Raw genomic sequence first — 21,070 nt, 5'->3', positions numbered from 1 at the left:
TAGGGGAGGGGGGAGGACCAAGTGGCTTTTTTTTTTCTTACCTTGTTGTGATCGATGACTTTGAAGTCAATTAGGTTTGAAAAACTGACGGTAGTTAGTTGTGTGTTTATCATAGAACGCGAGACCAAAAGCTTCAGTCTCTATTTTGGTTGTTCAGCTGAACCGCGTTGGCTCCACTCACCAATACATAGACTGAAGAGTTGTTGGCCCGTACATAAAGACAACGTATCAGCTAACCCAGGGAGCTGATACGTAACCCGGCCCGCTTTCCGGGCCGGAGCTCCCTGGGTTCCGTATCAGCATGCAGCAGTAACGTTAGATCTAACATTCGGCGGAAACCCGATTTTCGGATCGTTTTTGGTACATAAAATGTCACATTATAAAAAAATAATTACATCCAAACTTACGAGAAAATATATAAAATTCAGAAACATCGTACCTTAGACCGCAGTTACCGCTAATTCCTTTCAAATAATGATCAAAACTTAGTCATCCTCGATTCCTTCGTTGGTCATCGTAAGTTGCCATCTTGGATGAAGTCATCATCTTTACAGACGTATTTACCAGTCGCTATTATACCGCGATTCGTGCCGCTGCTTTGCGCTTGTCTATGTGCATGCGTTTGGAACTTGTCGCTCGCATTGATTGGCCAGGATATCGATAATTCTAATCAGAGAGCCTTGATAAAAGCATAACTCAATGAACGTAGTAGGCAGTGCGCGTGTTGATAAATTATGTACCGTATAAAAGCAAATATCTCGGGGAAATATCTCTCACTCGGTCGATTGACATGCATCGCAATCGGGAGAGATAGGGGGAAAAAGGAGGACTTCCGTTTTTTTTAATACACAGAAAACAGGAAAAGTCGGAAATACGGAAATAAGACAGATAGCAGGAAAAAAGCCGGAATTCCGTATAAATACGGAAAAGTGGCATCCCTGCTTATGTCCAAGTTTTATGAAGTAGATCCATAAACTTTCAGAGTTAGGATGGTAATTTAACAAATACCCCCAACACGGCCAAAGTTCATTGACCTTAAATGACCATTGACCATGGTCATGTGACCTGAAACTCGCACAGGATATTCAGTGGTACTTGATTAACCTAATGTTCAAGTTTCATGAACTAGATCCATAAATTTTCAAAGTTATGATGGTAATTCAACAAATACCCCCAACTTGGCCAAAGTTCATTGACCCTAAATGACCTTTGACCTTGGTCATGTGACCTGAAACTCAGACAGGATGTTTACTAATACTTGATTAACCTTATGTCCAAGTTTCATGGACTAGATCCATAAATTTTCTAAGTTATGATGTCATTTCAAAAACTTAACCTTCGGTTAAGATTTTGAAAATAATTTTCCCAACATGGTCTAAGTTTATTGACCCTAAATGACCTTTGACCTTGGTCATATGACCTAAAACTCAGGCAGGATGTTCAGTAATACTTGATTAACCTTATGTCCAAGTTTCATGAACTAGGTCTATATACTTTCTAAGTTATGATGTCATTTCAAAAACTTAACCTTAGGTTAAGATTTGATGTTGACGCCGTCGCCGTCGGAAAAGCGGCGCCTATAGTCTCGCTCTGCTATGCAGGCGATACAAAAATGGCACAATGTCCATTGTAAATAAAGAGAAGCACACTGAATTGCCAAAACAATGATGCACGCTTAATAATATATATCATATTAAGAAAAAAACATTTTTAACAGACCTATGCATTTTTAGATGGAGTTGCTGGCTTTCGATACTTGTGGTCGATCGGATCGATCGAAACTCTTGGTAAAATGGGACCCGGTTGTGCGTGAACTTGTGCGTAGCTTATGATTAGTTTATGAAACACATTCCAGGAGAGCATTATTATGACTTGTCTGATGTTTTATCTGACAAGTGATGTTTTATCTGAAAGTTACCAGAGCAACAGTACTTCTTAGCCAATCAAAATCAGGGACAATTTTTTTTTTAATGAAATGCTCCCCTGGAGTATGTTAATTGTAGTCAGTTCACGAAGGAGTGGGGCTGTAAATAGTCCACCCCCCCCCCCTCCAGTTGGAATCCCAAGGCAAGATAGCATATTATAAGGCAAGGTATTTGCATAAGATTCCCAAGTTATCGTCGATAGCAACCTCTCTTGATGAAATGTTCAAATCTCTTGTGACTTTTTTCTGTCATTTAGAATCACTTTGTTATAACATAATGGACTTGCTATACTATGATGTCAAATACATGTACACATTATTTTCATTGTAAAGGACAACAAAATATTCTCCTGTAATTTGGCAAAAGGAAGCAAGTTACAAAAGTATCATTTGTTGTAAATGAGCAATATGTGCTCGTCATTTACACAGGCATCAATGCAATTAAACAGCACATTTTCTTCAATTATCTTTCCATAGATGTCACTGTGACCTTAGCCTCTTGTCGAGGCCCTGTCGGCTGCTTTCCGAGCGAACATGGCAAAGCAAGGGAGAGAGCAAAGCAGAGCGCCGTGAGACAGGGCCTCTTGACATCTAACCCGAATTTCACCGACTTTCTTTTGTTTTTTATTGTTTTTACCAATTCACCGACCAAAAACTGGTCGGTGAAAATCATCAAATGAGAGCGCGAGCTGCTATGACGTCATATTAAATATTCATGAGCTCATCTTGAATGGCGACCCTTGGATTCTTGGCGAAGAGTGACGACGAAATATCAAAGAGCACTGAATATGACTCTAAAATGCTGAATATTGACCGATTTAAGGATTTGCAAGTCGATGAAATTAACTCTGCACTGAAAGGACGAGATGTCTTTGTAAATCTACCCACAGGATATGGAAAAAATATATTTCATGCGATTCCACCGATCGAACCGGGGCGTCGATTATCGATCTCCGCTGTGCAGTGCAGTGAGGGAAGCTGGGGTGGAGTTGCTGGGAGTTGACTCGAGTCTGACCAGCGGCTGAGCAGTATCTCCCGGGAAGTTTCGGGGCGGTGATGGGTCTGTTACGGCCAGTAGTAGTAGTAGTAGTAGTAGTAGTACCACTACTTGTAGCATTTTGCTGGTTATATCCCCTTTAGTGTCCCGCAATTAAATGAATCCCCTGCAGAATAATGGACTACTATACTATATAGTATTCCGAACCCAAAACGAAACAGCTCTGACATTTCATTGGTTTACTCGGTGACCGGTAATATCATGACTCATGTATATTCATTAGGAAGACGTTCCTCATGAATATATAATTCAGTTCAGATGTCAAGAGGCCCTGGCTCGCGCCAGGCCTAATTCGCTTCGCGAATAAGGGAATCCCTCGCTTCGCTCGGGAAGCAGCCGCCAGGGCCTCGACAAGAGGCTACTGTGACCTTGACCTTTGACCTTTTGACCTAAAAATCAATAGGCTTCCTGGGATCCATGCTAGTATCATACATCAGGCAGCCTAGGCTAAGTTAAACTGAAGTCATTGTGTTTTACAAGGAATAGTTAACGGACGGACGGACACCGAGCGTGACACCCTAATACGTCCCATCTAGGACGGGCGTATACAATTTTAGTTTACATCTCCAGACAGTGATGAATTAATTAAGCACCAAATATGCTGCTAATTTGAATTTCTCCTGTTCAAGATTTTTGGCACGATTGGCTATCCAACTTTAGACCACGCTTATGAAACCTGATTTCAGAATACATGCCACTTCATATACACATGTATGACTTGCAAGTTGCTGTTTGACAATCCTTTTCCCCCATTTTCATATTTAAAAAAGTAAGTTAAAGAATTACAGATTTCCTATTACATGTACATCTAAAGTGGATACAGCTTTGTGTTAAGCTGACATAATTGTTTTAAGAAACCTTCGTTCGGTCCGATTGGTCGTTTCCTCCGGACAGTCCTCGTGGCCTCCTGAGCGGTCATTCCTCGTCTGATCATGAGGTACGCTATGGCCACCGTCGCTGACCGACTGAAACCAGCTACACAATGGATGAGAACCTTGCCTAAGGAATGACACACAGAGGAGGATTGGATTAAAAGTTATTTATTACCAAGACTCACTGGCATACATTCGTTATCAGTTTTAACATAATAAATATTACACAGGCAAAACAAAACCAAAATTTCATATACGGGGGCTTCTGCAGTGGTTATATTCATAGTCATTATTTGGTGATAATGAATTTCTTTACTTTAGCGATCAATAAGTCTCCATCAAAATATCATGGGTGGTTACCATTCAAAGAAAAATAAAACATAATGGCCCGTATTCACAAAGGTGGTTTTGAAAACCCACGGTTGAGTCCATGGTTTCTGAAGATTTCCTGTATAAATTACGCTTATTTACCGCGTTCATAAAAAAATGTCCAATGCTGATGCGCGCTTTTGTCGCAGTGCGCAAAATTGACGCCTGTTGCCGTGGTTATCCACGCTATTTTATTCATGAGTCCACTGTTTTTAATTAGTGAGTCCACTCTTCAAACAGTGGACTCATGAATAAAATAGCGTACTTAACCATGGTAACAGGCGTCAATTTGGCACACTGTGACAAAAGCGCGCATCAGCATTGGACATTTTTAATATACGCAGTAAATAAGTGTAATTTATATAGGAAATCTGCATAAACCATGGGTTCAACTAGCTTTGTGAATTCGGGCCAATGACTTTGTGTGACTAAATCCTCAGTCTGATCCCCACCTCTTAACTTTTTCCTCTTTTTTTCCCTTTAATATTACATTGTACATATGCTTTATTATTAAAGCATCCAACCATTTGTACATTTTCATGGGAGATCCAAACTTTTAAAGCATTGCTTTTGGTGAAACCCCTTCATTTCCATATGCTTTCTTTTATACTGTTTTTCTTAAAAATGTCATACTTTGCACTATCTCTGACTGGAAATGAAATAAAGAATAGAAAAGAATTTTGAAAAATACCATTTTCTTGTTTGAGGGCCTGATCAATGAAGCTGACTGCTGCTTTAAAATGTTTCTTGATGTTTGCTTCTGGTTCATCATTCACTGGAAGGCCACAATACTTGATGTTGACATCCTGAAAGAGAAGGAATAATAATAGTCAGTTCTTGTATAGCGCATAACACATTATGAATAACGTCTCTATGCGCTTCCAAAGGACTTGGATATTAATACCTTGGCTGTAGCTCAAGCAGCTTTCATGATCGGCATTTCAAGGAATAAATTCCTGCCAGGTACCCATTCACCTCACCTGGGTTGAGTGCAGCACAATGTGGATTAATTTCTTGCTGAAGGAAAACTACGCCATGGCTGGAATTTGAACCCACGACCCTCTGTTTCAAAGTCCGGAGACTGATCCACTGAGCCACAACGCTCTGGAATGATTAGATTGGAATGTGACTAGGGCCCCGTCTTACAAAGAATTGCGTTTGATCTGATCAACCACAACTATGAAAAGCCAGCAATGTCACCCATCTAAAATGCATGTTTATTCACAATATTTTCTTGATTGAGGTATATTCATACATTCATTGTTTTCTTGACAAGTCAGTGAGATACTGCTTATCTTTGTTCTCAAAGTACATTGTGCAAATTTCCTGTAGAAAAAAAATTAGGATATTGTTGAAATTGATCGGATCAATCGTAACTCTTTGTAAGATGGGGCAGTGATTAGATAAGATTAAATGGGGAAAAAGCATACAATGTAGAAGGGATTTGCTAGATTCAATAGCTTTGATAGAATCATGAGGTTTTTTTTAATTGATAAATAGGATGTGAAACAGAATAGATTAGAAAAGAGTACCAGATGGAATTTGTGAGATTTGATAGCTTTTTGATATACTGCTTTTGGAGTTATCTTCAAAGGGCTCTGCAGCCTATCTTGGAGATGAAACTACAGTAAACTTAGATGTAGGGATTTTTTTTTGGGGGGGGGGCTCCTTTACATATCCATCTTCCTCATTTGCAAAATTGGATAGGTTTAACATCACAGTGAATTGGGATTATCAGGGGCTCTTTTGTCATTTTTTAAAGCATTTCAGGGGCAAAACCGCCCCGAGCCCCCATGCTATTTTTTCCGTGATGCACATTATATGGAGTGTGGGATATTGTCTAAATTGTTTCGCAGGAACATTTCGAGCTGTCAAGCGAAACTGCATTAACTCTTTGATTTGGGAGTTCATACCATCCAGGGACGGATCGTTGGGCAAAGGCAAACTTGATGAAATTACCTCTTGGAAGGTATGTCTAAAAGATCGTGGTGTGATTTTTCCTGGTGACAGTGGTGCTTACTACTACTATCAATAATATCACAACATAGATATTGCGAACTTTTTCATTAAAGGAGAATGAAACTCTTGGAGCAAGTTAGCTTTTGTGAAAGCAGAAAAATCAAAGAATAAGATCAACAAAAGTTTGAGTAAAATAGGACTAGCAATAGAAGAGTTATGAGCATTTGAATGTCGAGATCACTAATGCTATGGAGATCCTCCCATTGGCAATGCGACCAAGATCTATGATGTCACAGATGAACAACTCTCCCCTTTTGGACACTGAAAATATACCCCAAAACATCTCTTTTGCTCATTCTAATCATATGACAAAAGATTCATCAATGATATACTGTTGTGAAACCGGCTCTGTACTTCTCCTCTCATAAAGAGAACACCTCACCTTGTGATAGACTCTATAACAGTGAGAATATAAGTGAAATAAGTACTAAAGTAATGAGGGAGTTGTATGTGTGTGACATCACAGATCTTGGTCGCATTGCCAATGAGAGGATCTACATGGCATTAGTGATCTCAATATTCAAATGCTCATAACTTTCTTATATTATTCATTCAATCTTCCTCAAACTTTCAACAATATGTTTCTTTGATTTTTCTCTTTGATATGGATTCAGCTGGTTTCAAGGGTTTCATTCTCCTTTGAATACACAAGGTGACAAAAAATACAGATTCAAAACTTTAACAATGAATGAAAAAGAAAAGGGAGTCTGTCAACAAGCCCTCAAATACAGGTAAAACCTATGTACAGCTGTGCTCAAGAGTTTAGTGAACCCCATAACAAAATCAGGGTTCCTACAGAAATTTTAAAACCGAATTCCATGACTTTTCCATGACTAAATTGCTGCTTTCCATGACTTCATGTGACGTCCTGGGAGTTATGTAGAATTTGGGATGTCACAAAAACTGGGAGAAATGGAAATCATGAACACCATTTATGATCACAGAGTATGAGAGTTGCGAGACATGACAAACTGGAAAGCTGCCATAGCCAAGAGGTAAATGCAATTCCATGACTTCATAAATTTTCCAAATTCCCTAACTTTCCATGACCAAATGCACTGTTTCATGCTGAGTGCTGAATGTAGACACTACAATGTTTGGCGACCCCAGAGAAACAAACCTCTTCTCATCCGACTTCACAGTAAAATATCTAAAACATTGCAGACCTTGAAAACTTTGAATATGTTCATTTTCTGGTGGTATTCAGAACTTTTTTTTGTACAGTACGTCTTTACGATGCCCGTAAAGATGGTCGCTGAAATATCCGTTTTCAAACTATCGAAATGGACCAACTTGAACAGAGGCTGGTTCTATGATTATGTTTTGGGCAACGCCATTGAGCTTGGTGCATTCAAGGAATTACTCCTGCCGGTACCCATTCACCTAATCTGGGTTGAGTGCAGCACAATGTCGGTAAATTTCTTGCTGAAGGAAAAGATGTCATGGTTGGGATTCGAACCCACGTCCCTCTGATTGAAAGATAAGGGTAGTAACCAGTAGACCACGGTGTGCCCACACAGAAAGAATAAAATAAGAGTAATGTAATTAGAATAAATGAATCAAACCTCATAATATCTTTGATCTGTATCTACATTGAAGACCTCAGTCCCTTGGGCACAATTCAACACATGGGTGATACCTAGAGATTTCAGTTTATCCTTGTCTGTGGCTGTCTGTCTGGAGAAAAAAAATACAAAACAAGTGGAATGCCTCTGGCCGTCTCACCTGCATCACGCGATTCAATATAGCAGCAGTGCTGATTTTGAAAACTACTATAACTCGCACAAGATGTTCAGTGATACTTGGTTACTCTTATTTCCACGTTTTATGAACTAGACCAATACACTTATAGAGATACATGTATGATGGCAATTCAACAAATACCCCCAACGTGGCCAAAGTTCTTTGACCTTACATGACCTTTGACCTTGATCATGTGACCTGAAACTCGCACAGGATGTTCAGTGATACTTGATTACTATTATGTCCAAGTTTTATGAACTAGACCAACACACTTTCAAATTTATGGCTGTAATTCAACAAATACCCCAATTTGGCCAAAGTTCATTGACCCTAAATGACCTTTGACCTTGATCATGTGACCTGAAACTTGCACAGGATGTTCAGTAATACTTGATTACTATTATGTCCAAGTTTCATGAATCAGATCCATAAACTTTCAAAGTTATGATGGTAATTCAACAGATACCCCCAATTCGGCCAAAGTTCATTGACCCTAAATGACCTTTGACCTTGGTCATGTGATGTGAAACTCATGCAGGATGTTCAGTGATACTTGATTAACCTTATGTATAAGTTTCATGAACTAGGTCCATATATTTTCTAAGTTATGATGACATTTCAAAAACTTAACCTTAGGTTAAGATTTTGATGTTGATTCCCCCAACATGGTCTAAGTTCATTGACCCTAAATGACCTTTGACCTTGGTCATGTGACATGAAACTCAGGCAGGATGTTCAGTAATACTTGATTAACCTTATGGCCAAGTTTCATGAACTAGGTCCATATACTTTCTAAGTTATGCTGTCATTTCAAAAACTTAACCTCAGGTTAAGATTTGGTGTTGACGCCGCCGCCGCCGTCGCCGCCGCCGTCGGAAAAGCGGCGCCTATAGTCTCACTCTGCTATGCAGGTGAGACAAAAAAACCGGGTATCATCATTGTGGTATTATTCAGAATTTCAAAGGTTGACGAATGTAGTTGCAGCAAAGTCTTTAAAATCAAAGTTAATTGTCACCCTATTATCATAAATCTAGATTTGATAAGATAACATTTTAAACTGAAATCTTAGCTGAAAACTGACAATACTTATAATTACTAACACGGAAAAGCAAGTATAGGACATCATGGACTCAGTTTTATCATTATAAGGGGAGCAATAAAAAACTCTACTTAAACTTTAAAGAGGAGTGGTAGGGAAGCACTACAAAAAAGCTCTTCTTTGACATACAAAGGGAGCTTTTTTGTCCAATAACAAAATGGATTGAGGAATGTACACTAAGTTACAACCCACAAACAAAGCCTTGAACCTTGGAGGAAAAGTCCCTTTGTAAAGGGATGGTCCAGGCTGGAGATATTTATATCTCATTAAATAGAGTAAAATTCACAGAGCAAAATGCAGAAAATTTGTTATTGAATTTTAAACATTTGCATGATTCTGGTGTAACAGTTCTACATGTCGAAGGAGGGGGCCATAATGCCCCCCCCCCCCCCCCCGGGAGAATTAGGGTTAAACTTGCTCAAGAAATGCCTTACAAGTGAATTCCGTGTTTATTTTGCTCATTATCTCAACAATTGCACATTTTCTTCCAGAGCCACTTGGTACATATTTTTTTTTATTTACTCAGGGCTTGACATTAGCAGTGGCCAGGGGCAACCAAAAATGAGAGCAGGCCACCAAATTCTGCAGAAGCCCACAATTGGTGGTCCAGTTGGGCTTCCAAAGTTTTGATAAATTGTTATGTTTTCTATTGTTTTAGGGCCACCAAATTTGCCTTGCAGGTCAGCAAGAATGTGAAATTGAAATTTTGGTGCACCACTTGGGCCACCAAGAAAAAAATTTAGTGTGGAGCCTTGAATACATAATACATACAAAGTAAGAAATTGGAAACTGGGGGGGGGGTGTTTCACAAAGATTGAAGTATGACTTACATGTCTAGTTGCGCATATTATAAAAGGCATGACTGCATTGGTCAGATCATGCCGAAAGAATGCACACTAAGAACTGTGTATTGATCAATACGATTGCATGTTGCATACACGTCAAGCATTTAAAGTGCAACTCAAAGACATACTTCTATCTTTGTGAACCCCCCCCCCCCCCTAAATTGCTAAGCAAACGTACTGTCCTCCAACGAACACACGGTCATAGACTTCATCTACATTGTTGGTTGGGAAACTGCATGCACCTTTTCTGTCTTCACAGATCAATATGAGCTCTTGAGGCGTACAAGACACCTTGCTACCCATTACTAGAGCACTCCACAACCCTGTAAAACAAGAGATCGGTCAGATATCAGTATCTATTTTAGAGGCATGCATGACACTTTACTATCCATTAAAAGAGGTATCAACAACCCTGTAAAACAAAAAATTGGTCAGATATATGTATAAGTATCTGTTTTAGAGTTATGGATGACACCTTGCTACCTATTACAAGAGCTCTCCACAACCCTGTAAAACAAGAGATTGGTCAGGCATCAGTATGTTTTAGAGGCATGCATGACACCTTGCTACCCATTATAAGAGCTCTCCACAACCCTGTAAAACAAGAGATTGGTCAGATACATCTGTTTTAAAGTTATGGATGAGACCTTGCTACCCATTACAAGAGCTCTCCACAACCCTGTAAAACAAGATTGGTCAGGCATCAGTATGTTTTAGAGGCATGCATGACACCTAACTCCCCATTATTATGACAAGAGCTCTCCAAGACCTAACCCAGGGAGCTTTATGAATTATGCACTTACCTCGATTGTACGGATGGTGTATCATGACATACAATCCTGACATCGAGGCACAAACTGGGCCCTCAAAATAAAGGAAAAGTTCTGTCAAGTTTGTTCTCCTTCTTTCAAAATTGAAAACAAAATGGCTGATCAATATTGAGAACAAATGCGACATGGAGGTCCAACTTTTCCTTTTTTTGAGGGTCCATTTTGTGCCTCAATTATCAGGATTCTGTGTCACAGTAGACCTTCATCCATATACATGTAATCGAGGTATTAAAGTGCATTATTTATTTTCCCAAAATTTATTTGGAGTGCTATTGCGACCCCATTCTACCCCATTTCGGAGAATTCCCACATCTGCCTTGTATCACACGGACGAGTCCTGGGGGGCGTTTCATGAAAGGACTTGTCGGATAATACGTCTGACAAGTCCTTTCATGAAACGCTCCCCTGGGCTCCCTGGATTATCGAAGACCTAGTCCACATCCTGGACGATTTTTATTCACTTTATCCGAACTTATTGGCCCGAATTCACAAAGGTGGTTTTGAAAACCCACGGTTGAGTCCATGGTTCATGCAGATTTCCTGTATAAATTACGCTGCCAAATCGATGCCTCTTACCATGGTTAGATACGCTATTTTATTTGTGAGTCCACTGTTTGAAGAGTGGACTCATTAATAAAAACAGTAGACTCATGAATAAAATAGCGTGGATATCCATGGCAATAGGCATCGATTTGGCGCACTGTGACAAAAACGCGCATCAACATTGGACATTTTTTACACACGCGCCCGATACGCGCTAAATTAAGCGTACATGTAATTTATACAGGAAATCCCCGTCTTGATCGGCCATTTTTGTTACGAATCGTAACAAAATGGCCAATCGAGACTGTGGTAAAATGAGAGAACTCGTTAGACCTTCATCCATATAATCGTGGTAAGTGCATAATTTCTGTTTTCACAATTCATTTGGAGAAATATTTAGACCATAAATCACCCTTGTCCCGTGAGTATGGTCAAATACACGGTAAGCCCCTGGGCTCCCGACCGCTGCGCGGGCGGGAGCTCCCTGGCCTGGGTTAGCCCTAGCCTAGGCCTACACTGGCTACAGTTTTTCAGCCGAGCGAGTGCTAGTCGGTCACCATGGAATTTTGAGATCATGATACCAGCAAAACCCTTGACCTACTTTATTATTCCGTCAAGCGAATTTGATGTTTAGGATCTTGCCTTCCATTTAGGCCTACTATAATTTAGTAGGCCAATTCATGATTTTATTATTTAGGCCTAGGCCTAATTAATTTTGTGCGAGCTGTGAGAAATTTTTGATTGAATTTGAAAATCAACTTCATGATGATCATTTTTAAAATGTGCACAAATTATATACCGTACCCGGTAGCCACCCCTACATTATTATAGACTAAACCTAGCCTATATTTAAAAAAATGTATTATTTGTAACCGTAATTGGTAAGTGGAACCAACGGAGTTCAGCGGATCAACCAATAAAACACAGACCGAGGCTTTTGGTCGAGATCGGGATGGTGTCGGGATCGGGAGTCGGCTACTCACGCCACCCGCGCCGTATTGCAAAGAACGGGGACGCGATCAAATTCAGCGGGGCAGGGCAGGCTGAACAAGAGTAAGACCTTCCGTTACCGATCACTCCGCCGAGAGTTGCCGAATGGAAGCACCGACTCCGGATCAGGCGAGAACTAGATCTAGATAACTTATTGACCATGTTGACTGCATATCTTTATTCTAAGATGCACAACATCTCTCGCATGCCAATCTCTCAATAGAAACTCACCCGGCGTCACTCACCTTTTCACTTCAGAAAAATTCAATGTCAGGCCGGAGGTGCGAAAGAAGTCCTCATGAGCGCGCGCTGCAAGATCAATCAAAAAATATCGCTACCGAGACTCTTATAATCGATTATCAATGCCTGCAAGTTGTCTGCTAAAGTAAAGACGGGTTCTCGTGTCAATCATTCATAGTTTAATTTACATTTTATATAATTGTCAAATGATCCATAAAAATTAAGAATTATTGAGTAGAAGTTACTCTATTGACAGCATTTTTTAAGATTTATACTAAGTTGATGACAATGAAATTCAATTACTTGTTATTATTTAATATTTTGTGCATTCGAAAAAAAAATCACTTTTCCAAAGGTAAAGTTCCTAAATATTGGACAAATTTTGATCGGGACTTGTAGTTTTGTACGAGTCTTGTGCTGTGAAACTATAGAGCTAATAGCTCTATGGTAAAACGACATGTCACTTGTTGTTACAGGCAGTGGCGTACGAAATTTTTGTATATATTGAACCCAAACAGACATTTTAAGGACTATTTTTTAGAAGAGTATACATATCTCACCTTAGTAATCTAATGCGAGTGCCAAGCGCTTGCTGATTTTTTGGTCATTGTAATCATGATTAACATGCACATCTCACTCACTAATAAAATATTGCGAGCGCGAAATTCATATCTGAAGAGGGACATTTTAAGGCGTGTTTGTAGGAATTCACGAAGACCATACGTATTTCACAAACTAAATGAAGCACTCGCATTAGATGACTATGGTGAGATATGTGTACTCTTAATGGATTCTTTTAAAAAATAGTCCTTATAATATCCATGTATGGGGTAAATATATACAAAAATTTCACTTTTGTACCAATTAATGACCTTCTCTACTGATCATGCGCAGAATCTCCCGATCATGCGTAAAGTGGACCTACGAGCTGTATCTCTCAGCAGAACAACAATTTGCCGGCTAGATTTATTTTGTATTATTGTTAATCTTAGTGATTAGTGAATCTTAGTGAACTCAATTAATTTCATCTTGTTTATATGGCCATAATAAAGTCTCCGAGGAAAAGAAATTAAAGAAAAAAGTCTAATATATAAATTTCTGAATATCTTAAAATTTTTCCTTTTTTTCTATCATATAGGTCGAATGTTTTCGTTTTTCCTCTTTTCGCTCGCATCTTTATATAACTTTGGTTACGTCAGCCAAGTTTGGCCACCTCAAAACTTGTGGCTCAAGATACCACTGTAGTATGCTACTATGACATATGTGTTCACTTACTATGGGACATTTAAAGGGGTGGTCCGGGCTGAAAATATTTATATCTCAATAAATAGAGTAAAATTTACATAGCAAAATGCTGAAGATTTGATCAAAATCGGATAACAAATAACAATGTTATTGAATGTTAAAGATTTGAATTATTCCGGTGAAACAGTTCTAGGCATGTCTTTATGAATATACATTAGGTGTGCTGATGATATCATATCCCCACTTGTTCTTTTGTATTTTATTATATGAAATTAGGTTTATTCAAATATTTTCTACCAAGAACTAAAACAATTGGACTAAAACTGATTAAGTGCATTAGTTATAGCTTTTTCATCATAATGGAGACACATCATTTACACATGCATGAAAAAATAACACATTTATGATTTTATGTAATAACATAAGAAAAAGGAAAGTGGGAAAGTAACATCATCAACCCACCTAATGAATATTCATGACGAAGTGTTTTCACAAAATATTGACAAACTTTAAAATTCAATAACTTCGTTATTTGTTATCCGATTTTGATGAAATTGCGGCATTTTGCTCTGTGAAATTTACTCTATTTTTTAGATATAAATATTTTCAGCCTGGACAATCCCTTTCAATCAAGCATATTTAAAGGAGAATGAAACTCTTGGAGCAAGTTAGCTTTTGTGAAAGCAGAAAAATCAAAGAATGAGATCAACAAAAGTTTGAGTAAAGTAGGACTAGCAATAGAAGAGTTATGAGCATTTGAATGTCGAGATCACTAATGCTATGGAGATCCTCCCATTGGCAATGCGACCAAGATCTATGATGTCACAGATGAACAACTCTCCCCTTTTGGATGCTGAAAATATACCCCACAACATCTCTTTTTGCTCATTCTAATCATATGACAAACGATTCATCAATGATATAATGTTGTGAAACATCTGTACTTGTCCTCTCATAAAGAGAACACCTCACCTTGTGATAGACTCTATAAAAGTGAGAATATAAGTGAAATAAGTACTAAAGTAATGAGGGAGTTGTACGTGTGTGACAGATCTTGGTCGCATATTGCCAATGGGAGGATCTACATGGCATTAGTGATCTCAATATTCAAATGCTCATAACTTTCTTATTATTCATTCAATCTTCCTCAAACTTTCAACAATATGTTTCTTTGATTTTTCTCTTTGATATGGATTCAGCTGGTTTCAAGGGTTTCATTCTCCTTTAATTTTGCGTCATTTGAAATTCTGGGGAAGTATCCCAGCATGAGGGGTTGAATCCTAAATAATATAATTAATATCTTATTACTTTGAATGTTCCAGGCTTACTCTGGAAGCCGTAACACAAAGCTTAGATCATCGTAGAACATAATTGATTGCATTGTCTACAATTTACAATGCATCGTTAAGAAATTTGTAAAAATTATAGGAGTTCACATTTTATACCCTTTGAAATATAAAGTACACCGTCGACAAAAGGACCCTTTAGAAAATTAGGTGTACTACTTTAAATTCCGCGAACTTACGTTCAGAATAAACCCTTTTTTCGCAAAAAAATAAAAATAAAGGATTGTTCATGCATACTCATGGTCAATTGGAAAAAGCCACCGTCGGGTACAAAGAGCACATGTAATATTCATGAACATTATATACATATTATACTACATGAGGTCCTATATACATGTAGTTGAGCACTTTTCTGTAAATGCAGTTTTATATAGAAATTATCTGTTTATGAATATATACATGTATACTTATACTTTTATCAATGAACTTTATAATTTGTTCTCTTGGTAAATCAAGCAAGTCATGATTATGTTCAGGAAGTCATTTTTATGAGATTTTTTTTCTTTTTAAATGAATTGGTGAATATAATAGGAGCCTACAGTTTCACAATTTCACTTTACTTTCAGAAAGCAAAATAAACCGGTCATTGCCTTATTTACAGGGGCACTCCAGGCTAAAAATAATATGATTTGATTAACAGATTTTTTTTTAATGTAATAAACAAAACACTGAAATTCTTATCCAAATCGGACAAGGATTAACAATTAAAGTTAAGGCATTTAAAATGATTTGGATTATTCTGGCGAAACAGTTCTAGGCATGTCTTCATGAATATTCAATGAGCAAACTGATGTCATATCCCTACTTGTTCTTTTGTATTTTAAGTATGAAATTAGGTTTATTCAAAAAATTTCCTTCAAGAACCAAAAATATTGGTATTCATTGCTACAACTTCTTGCATTATAAGGCAGATATATCGTTCACACATATATGAAAAAGGGGAAAAAATTATGATTCCATGCAAAAACGCATGTGGGGTGTGACATCATCAGCCCAATAATGAATATTCATGCGACATGTATATAATCGTTTTCGCAATATATTGCTAAATTTTAAAATTCGATTTCTCCGCTATTTGTCATCATATTTCGATGAAATTTTCAGCATTATGCTGTGTACATTTTACTCTATATATTTAGATATACATATTTTTCAGCCTGGAGCATCCATTAAAAGTACGGTTCCTGTAGTAGATTTATCTGAATAATAAAATGCATTGATAATCGATTCAAAATACGCGTGATGAGTCTCGCTCGTTGACTCCTCCAGCTTTAAACACAATTAAATGAATTATATACGTACCTTACTTTCCCGTGCGTACATAGGCTTAACCGATTAGACGGCTGTACATGATTTTTAACATCGTTTAAAACTAAACACACATCAACGATCTACACTCTGGCGGTGTGTTCTTTGAATCGATTATAAACCATTAATTACCGCGTTATTAGTATATATCTCTATGTACCAGACACAACTATTACAGTTCTTCAATAGGATATTTACGGTATATTTTTACTTTCTAAGATTGCAGTGATTGAGTATTGTGTAAACTAATTTGAATCACAAAAATAATGATTAATTTTAACCAAAAATTACTAAAAATGCACCAAATATTGAGCGTCGTTTAATAAACATTGAAACTGTTTATTGCACTGTCAATTTTGAATAAAATATTTTGTATATATCGTTTCCCTTTGTCTTACGTCTCATCGATAAATTTACTCTATATTTTCAATAGATCTTTTTTTGCCCGAGATTTGAGCTTCGATCAAGTCTCGCACCTGACGAAGAAAAGAAAGCACCTGAATTATCCATCCATGAACGGGCTGTTCCCACTGCTTTATGTACCTTGTTCTTACTTCATATACTTGGTCTTTGAGTTCCACTATCTTTGTCGGTCAAATGCTGTCAAATTGCATACTATTCGGTAAATCACGATCTTTTTGCAATGCGATGGTGGAGAGCTCTCTGTAAGCTACCGACACTGATTAGAAAGTCCCGGTTTAAGGTCTGAATCTAAAAAGAATTCAGATTGCGCTTCGCGCTCGCATCATATTCAGTAAATATTTTGCTGAAAATGCTGCTTAAATTTCCATCAGAATATCAAAGATTTCCGCTCGCACTTCGCGCTCGCATTGAGATATTGTTTGATTACGTATGCATAATTATCTGAGTTTGTTCTTATATTATTTTTAAAAAAGTGTGAAAATTTTATTTTTTTTAAGTCAAAACATCAAAAGTTCTCAGCTCGCGCTTTTATACCAATAGTGATAAGATGGCCCCCGTTTTAAGTGTAAATCTAAACAAAAAAATCAGCTCGCACTTCGCTCTCGCATCATATATTTAGTGAAATCAATATTCTCTCCACATTTTTCCTTCTTGTTGATGTTGGACAGTGCTTAAAATTTCCCTTTTGAGTCAGTACTAACAAAATCAGCTCGCGCTTTGCACTCGCATTACGTTTATTGAGATACACAGCTTGCTCAATTACATAGGCAGAATCTAAGTTTGTTCTTTATACAAAACGTGTGAAAATGTTAAGTTTCTAAGTCAAGGTATTAAGAGTTGTCAGCTCGTTCTTCAGTACCGACAGTGAACCATTTTCCTTAATGTAGGAAAGTACTTGAAATGTCAATCAAAATTCAGCTCGTGCTTCGCGCTTACAGTAGGCTTATTGAGATACACAGCTTGTTCAATTACATATGCAGAAACTGAGATTGTTTTAAAGTAAAAACATATAAAAATGTTTAGTTTCAAGTAAAAATATCCAACATTTTTCAGCTCCCGCTTCACGCTCGCATAATTCAGTGATACCCTTCCTTTCCATGATTATAAAAACTGCATAGAACGTCCGATTTCAAATCTAAGTTTGATTAGATAACCATCATATTCATGATTGCGAAAAATTGTTAAATATGTCAAATTTTCAGGTTGTAAAAAATAATAATAAGTCCCATTGGCTACATTGCTTCAAATGTTCTGTTTTTAGTTCTAAATCTGAAGAAAACTCAGCTCGGGCTTCACACTTGTTTACTATGTTCTTTATTCTAAACATATTTAACCAGTCCAGTTTCAGGTCCAATATACAACAAAAACAAAAATCAGCTCGCGCTTTGCGCTCGGTCTATTTGATTAGTGAGAAGTGCATTATTATTCAAGAGTCACTGCAAACAGTTGATAAACATGTCCTTTTTCAGGAAGGTTATTCAAAACTATCAGCTCGCGCTCACATGAATCGCTACAATATTCATGCAATTTTCGGTGGCCAGGAAAATGTGTATTATGATAAATAATAATAAAACAAAAAAAGAAAATATCACCCCCCCCCACCCACCCCACCGATAAATGCTAAAATTGGTCCTGGGTATGACGAAAGAAAATGTGACTAAGGAGAATGTAGAACACTTCCAAGATTCACGGTTGCCGGACGTCGGTAATCGGTACTGATATTATTTTGTTGGTAATCAGGGGCCTCCTCACCCCCTTACTGCCTAGCGGCTAGCGAGCGCCCTCGACGGCAGGTCAACACCCCTGCTGCCACAAGGTTCCGAAATTATGCAACATTTCGTAAACTTGCACATACCAGACCAAATAATGATAAAAAAGAACGATAATTCGTTATCCAATGCAAATTGTGCTTTTAGCCAAAATTCGTTATTTCTATTTTCAACTAAATTCATATTGTTTATATGATGAGAAAAAGTCGCTGGGAGAATAGGGAAAAGAGTGAAATATATCTTTTTCTGAATAATACATACAAAATTATCAAAAGCAATATATCATTTACCTATTAAGAGGTCAAATATTTGCTTGCGCGCATCGTTATATAACTGTTCGCTCCATCCGCTGTATTGTCTTGCCATTTCAAAATTTATGGCCCATTGCACCACTGTAGTATGCTATCATAAATAATGACATGTGTTAACATATTATACATTTAAGTCACACATATTTTATTCACTTGTGTAATAGTTGAAAATCTGGCCAACACCATATTCAATCAGTGTAATTTTTCATTATATAATGAATTATTAGTATTAGCATTTTCTCTGTGAATTTGACTATATTTATTTAAATATAAATATTCTCTGCCCGGCGTATCCCTTCAGAATTCGGATAGCCACGAATTGTATAGCGTGCGTTCACCGGGCTTTACACAAAGGTTAGCGATTGTTGTTTTATAAAAACGTATCAAGATCATCTTTGCATGCTCATTTTGCTCAATATACTGACTAGGAACCAATCAGATAAGAAAGTTATGACATTTTAAAGTTTCGCTCATTTTCCACAAAACAGTTTTCTGCACAACTCAGTGATATGCAAATGAGAGAGTCGATGATGTCCCTCACTCACTATTTTTTTTTTTTTTTTTTTTTTATTGTGTGAATGACAGTGTTGACACAATATTTCAATTTTTATTAATATGACAATAATGACCAACTTGACTGAACCATAAAATGTTATAACAATCGTATTACCACATGTTCAGGAAGGAGCAGAACTTTGTTTCACAGTATAATGGTGCGGTATGGTGTGTTATCCCGTAGGGCTCGCGTGCCAAAATTGATTTTTTGGTTGTTTTGGCTTCAGTATGATCCCTTTAGACCACAAATGATGGGGTTCAAATTTTCAGCTCCCTCTTTCCCTTCGTGGGGGGTCCTTTTTGGCGCCATATTGGCCTGTACAAAGCCTAATAGGATAATCCATTGTTTTCAACCTTATTTCTCACTTTTCCTCGCCAATTTTATTTTTAAGTTGTTTGAGGTGTACAAGAATGAAAATTTGATGATGTTGTGATGTCAATTTTTTCACTTTTGCCATATGGAGGCGCAGGCGCGTAGCCAGGGGGGGCGGTGGGGGCGGTCGCCCCCCCCCCAAAAAAAAAAAAAACGTCCCCAAAAAGAAAAAAACGAAGGGGAAAAAAGAGAGGAGAAAAGGAAAAGGGAAGGGAGGAAAGGGTAGCTTTGTGTTTTCTTTTTATTCTTTTTTTTTTCTCAAAAGAGAAACTCCTTCACTCTTGCTCTAAATTTATATATGAATTTTGCTTCCGCGCGGTTAAATGACAATACTGAAGTTCTCCATTGTTTCCCAACTATGTTTTTCCACCTCAGCTATATGTGTTTCTTGCCAGTTAAAGTTCAAATGTATACATTAGGGCGTGGAATTAGAGTAAAGTTCGGCCGAAGTATATGAAGTTATCTTTTTTTTTTTTTTTGATCGCGCAACTTCTGGTCGGGTCGGCTCTGGGCGGGTAAAATCTTTTTATCAATTTTTTTCGCACTATTTTCCTTTTAATGAAGTTCAATAATCTTAGAAAATCAATTGAATTAAAGCCGATGGGGTATTAGAGATATCTGCATTTGATGAACGTCCGTTCTTTGAAATTCCAGAGTTTCATTGCTCTGCGCGGGGAGGAATATCTTCCTCCCGGCATATACACTTCTTCTCCTCTGTTTGCGAGTTAAAGATATGCATTGTCGCTAAATTGTTTGTAATCAAATCTGATCTTTCCAAGGGAAGTATTCAATATATCATTGAAAATACCCTTTTCTCGGGACCCTTTTCATGGCAAAAAAATATGATAAAACGCTTCAGCTTCCGCGTTTCGCGCAGGGCTATTATTATACATGTATTAATTTCCTCCATTGTATTCCCGTTTTGTGCGCTCACAAACACTTTTGAAAACAAGGTTCAAAATCACAATATAGTCAACTGAATTGGAGCTGATATAGGTACTAGAGACAAGAGAGACGGCTCCTTTTCATTTATGAAACAACAAAAGCTTCCCTGCACCCACCCCCTAGGGAGCGCGCTTCGCGCGCTCTGTAAGTGTTGGCACGCTTCGCGTGCATTTACCGCCCCCTCCAAAATGAAATCCTGGCTACGCGGTTGTGGAGGCGGATTTTTTGCGAAAATGTCCCCAAATTGTAAGATATTACCCCAAA

At 37.7% G+C, this 21,070-nt stretch overlaps 1 protein-coding gene across 1 annotated transcript; it reads right to left on the bottom strand.

The window, feature by feature from the left end:
- Positions 1 to 385: 385 nt before the first annotated feature.
- On the bottom strand, positions 386 to 12,655 carry LOC129263753 (dual specificity protein phosphatase 3-like). The gene is made up of 5 exons (XM_064101084.1): positions 12,537 to 12,655; positions 10,107 to 10,251; positions 7,807 to 7,918; positions 4,914 to 5,028; positions 386 to 3,980 (listed from the first exon to the last, which is right to left on the bottom strand). Exons 2-5 carry the CDS (start codon positions 10,229 to 10,231, stop codon positions 3,790 to 3,792), a joined length of 543 nt encoding a protein of 180 aa, XP_063957154.1. The 5' UTR covers positions 10,232 to 10,251; positions 12,537 to 12,655; the 3' UTR covers positions 386 to 3,789.
- Positions 12,656 to 21,070: the final 8,415 nt, after the last annotated feature.

Source organism: Lytechinus pictus, chromosome 6 (genome assembly GCF_037042905.1).
Source record: "Lytechinus pictus isolate F3 Inbred chromosome 6, Lp3.0, whole genome shotgun sequence".
NCBI classification, from domain to species: Eukaryota; Metazoa; Echinodermata; class Echinoidea; order Temnopleuroida; family Toxopneustidae; genus Lytechinus; species Lytechinus pictus.
Note: the sequence above shows the minus strand (reverse complement) of the source record. Positions and strands in the feature narration are given on the sequence as shown.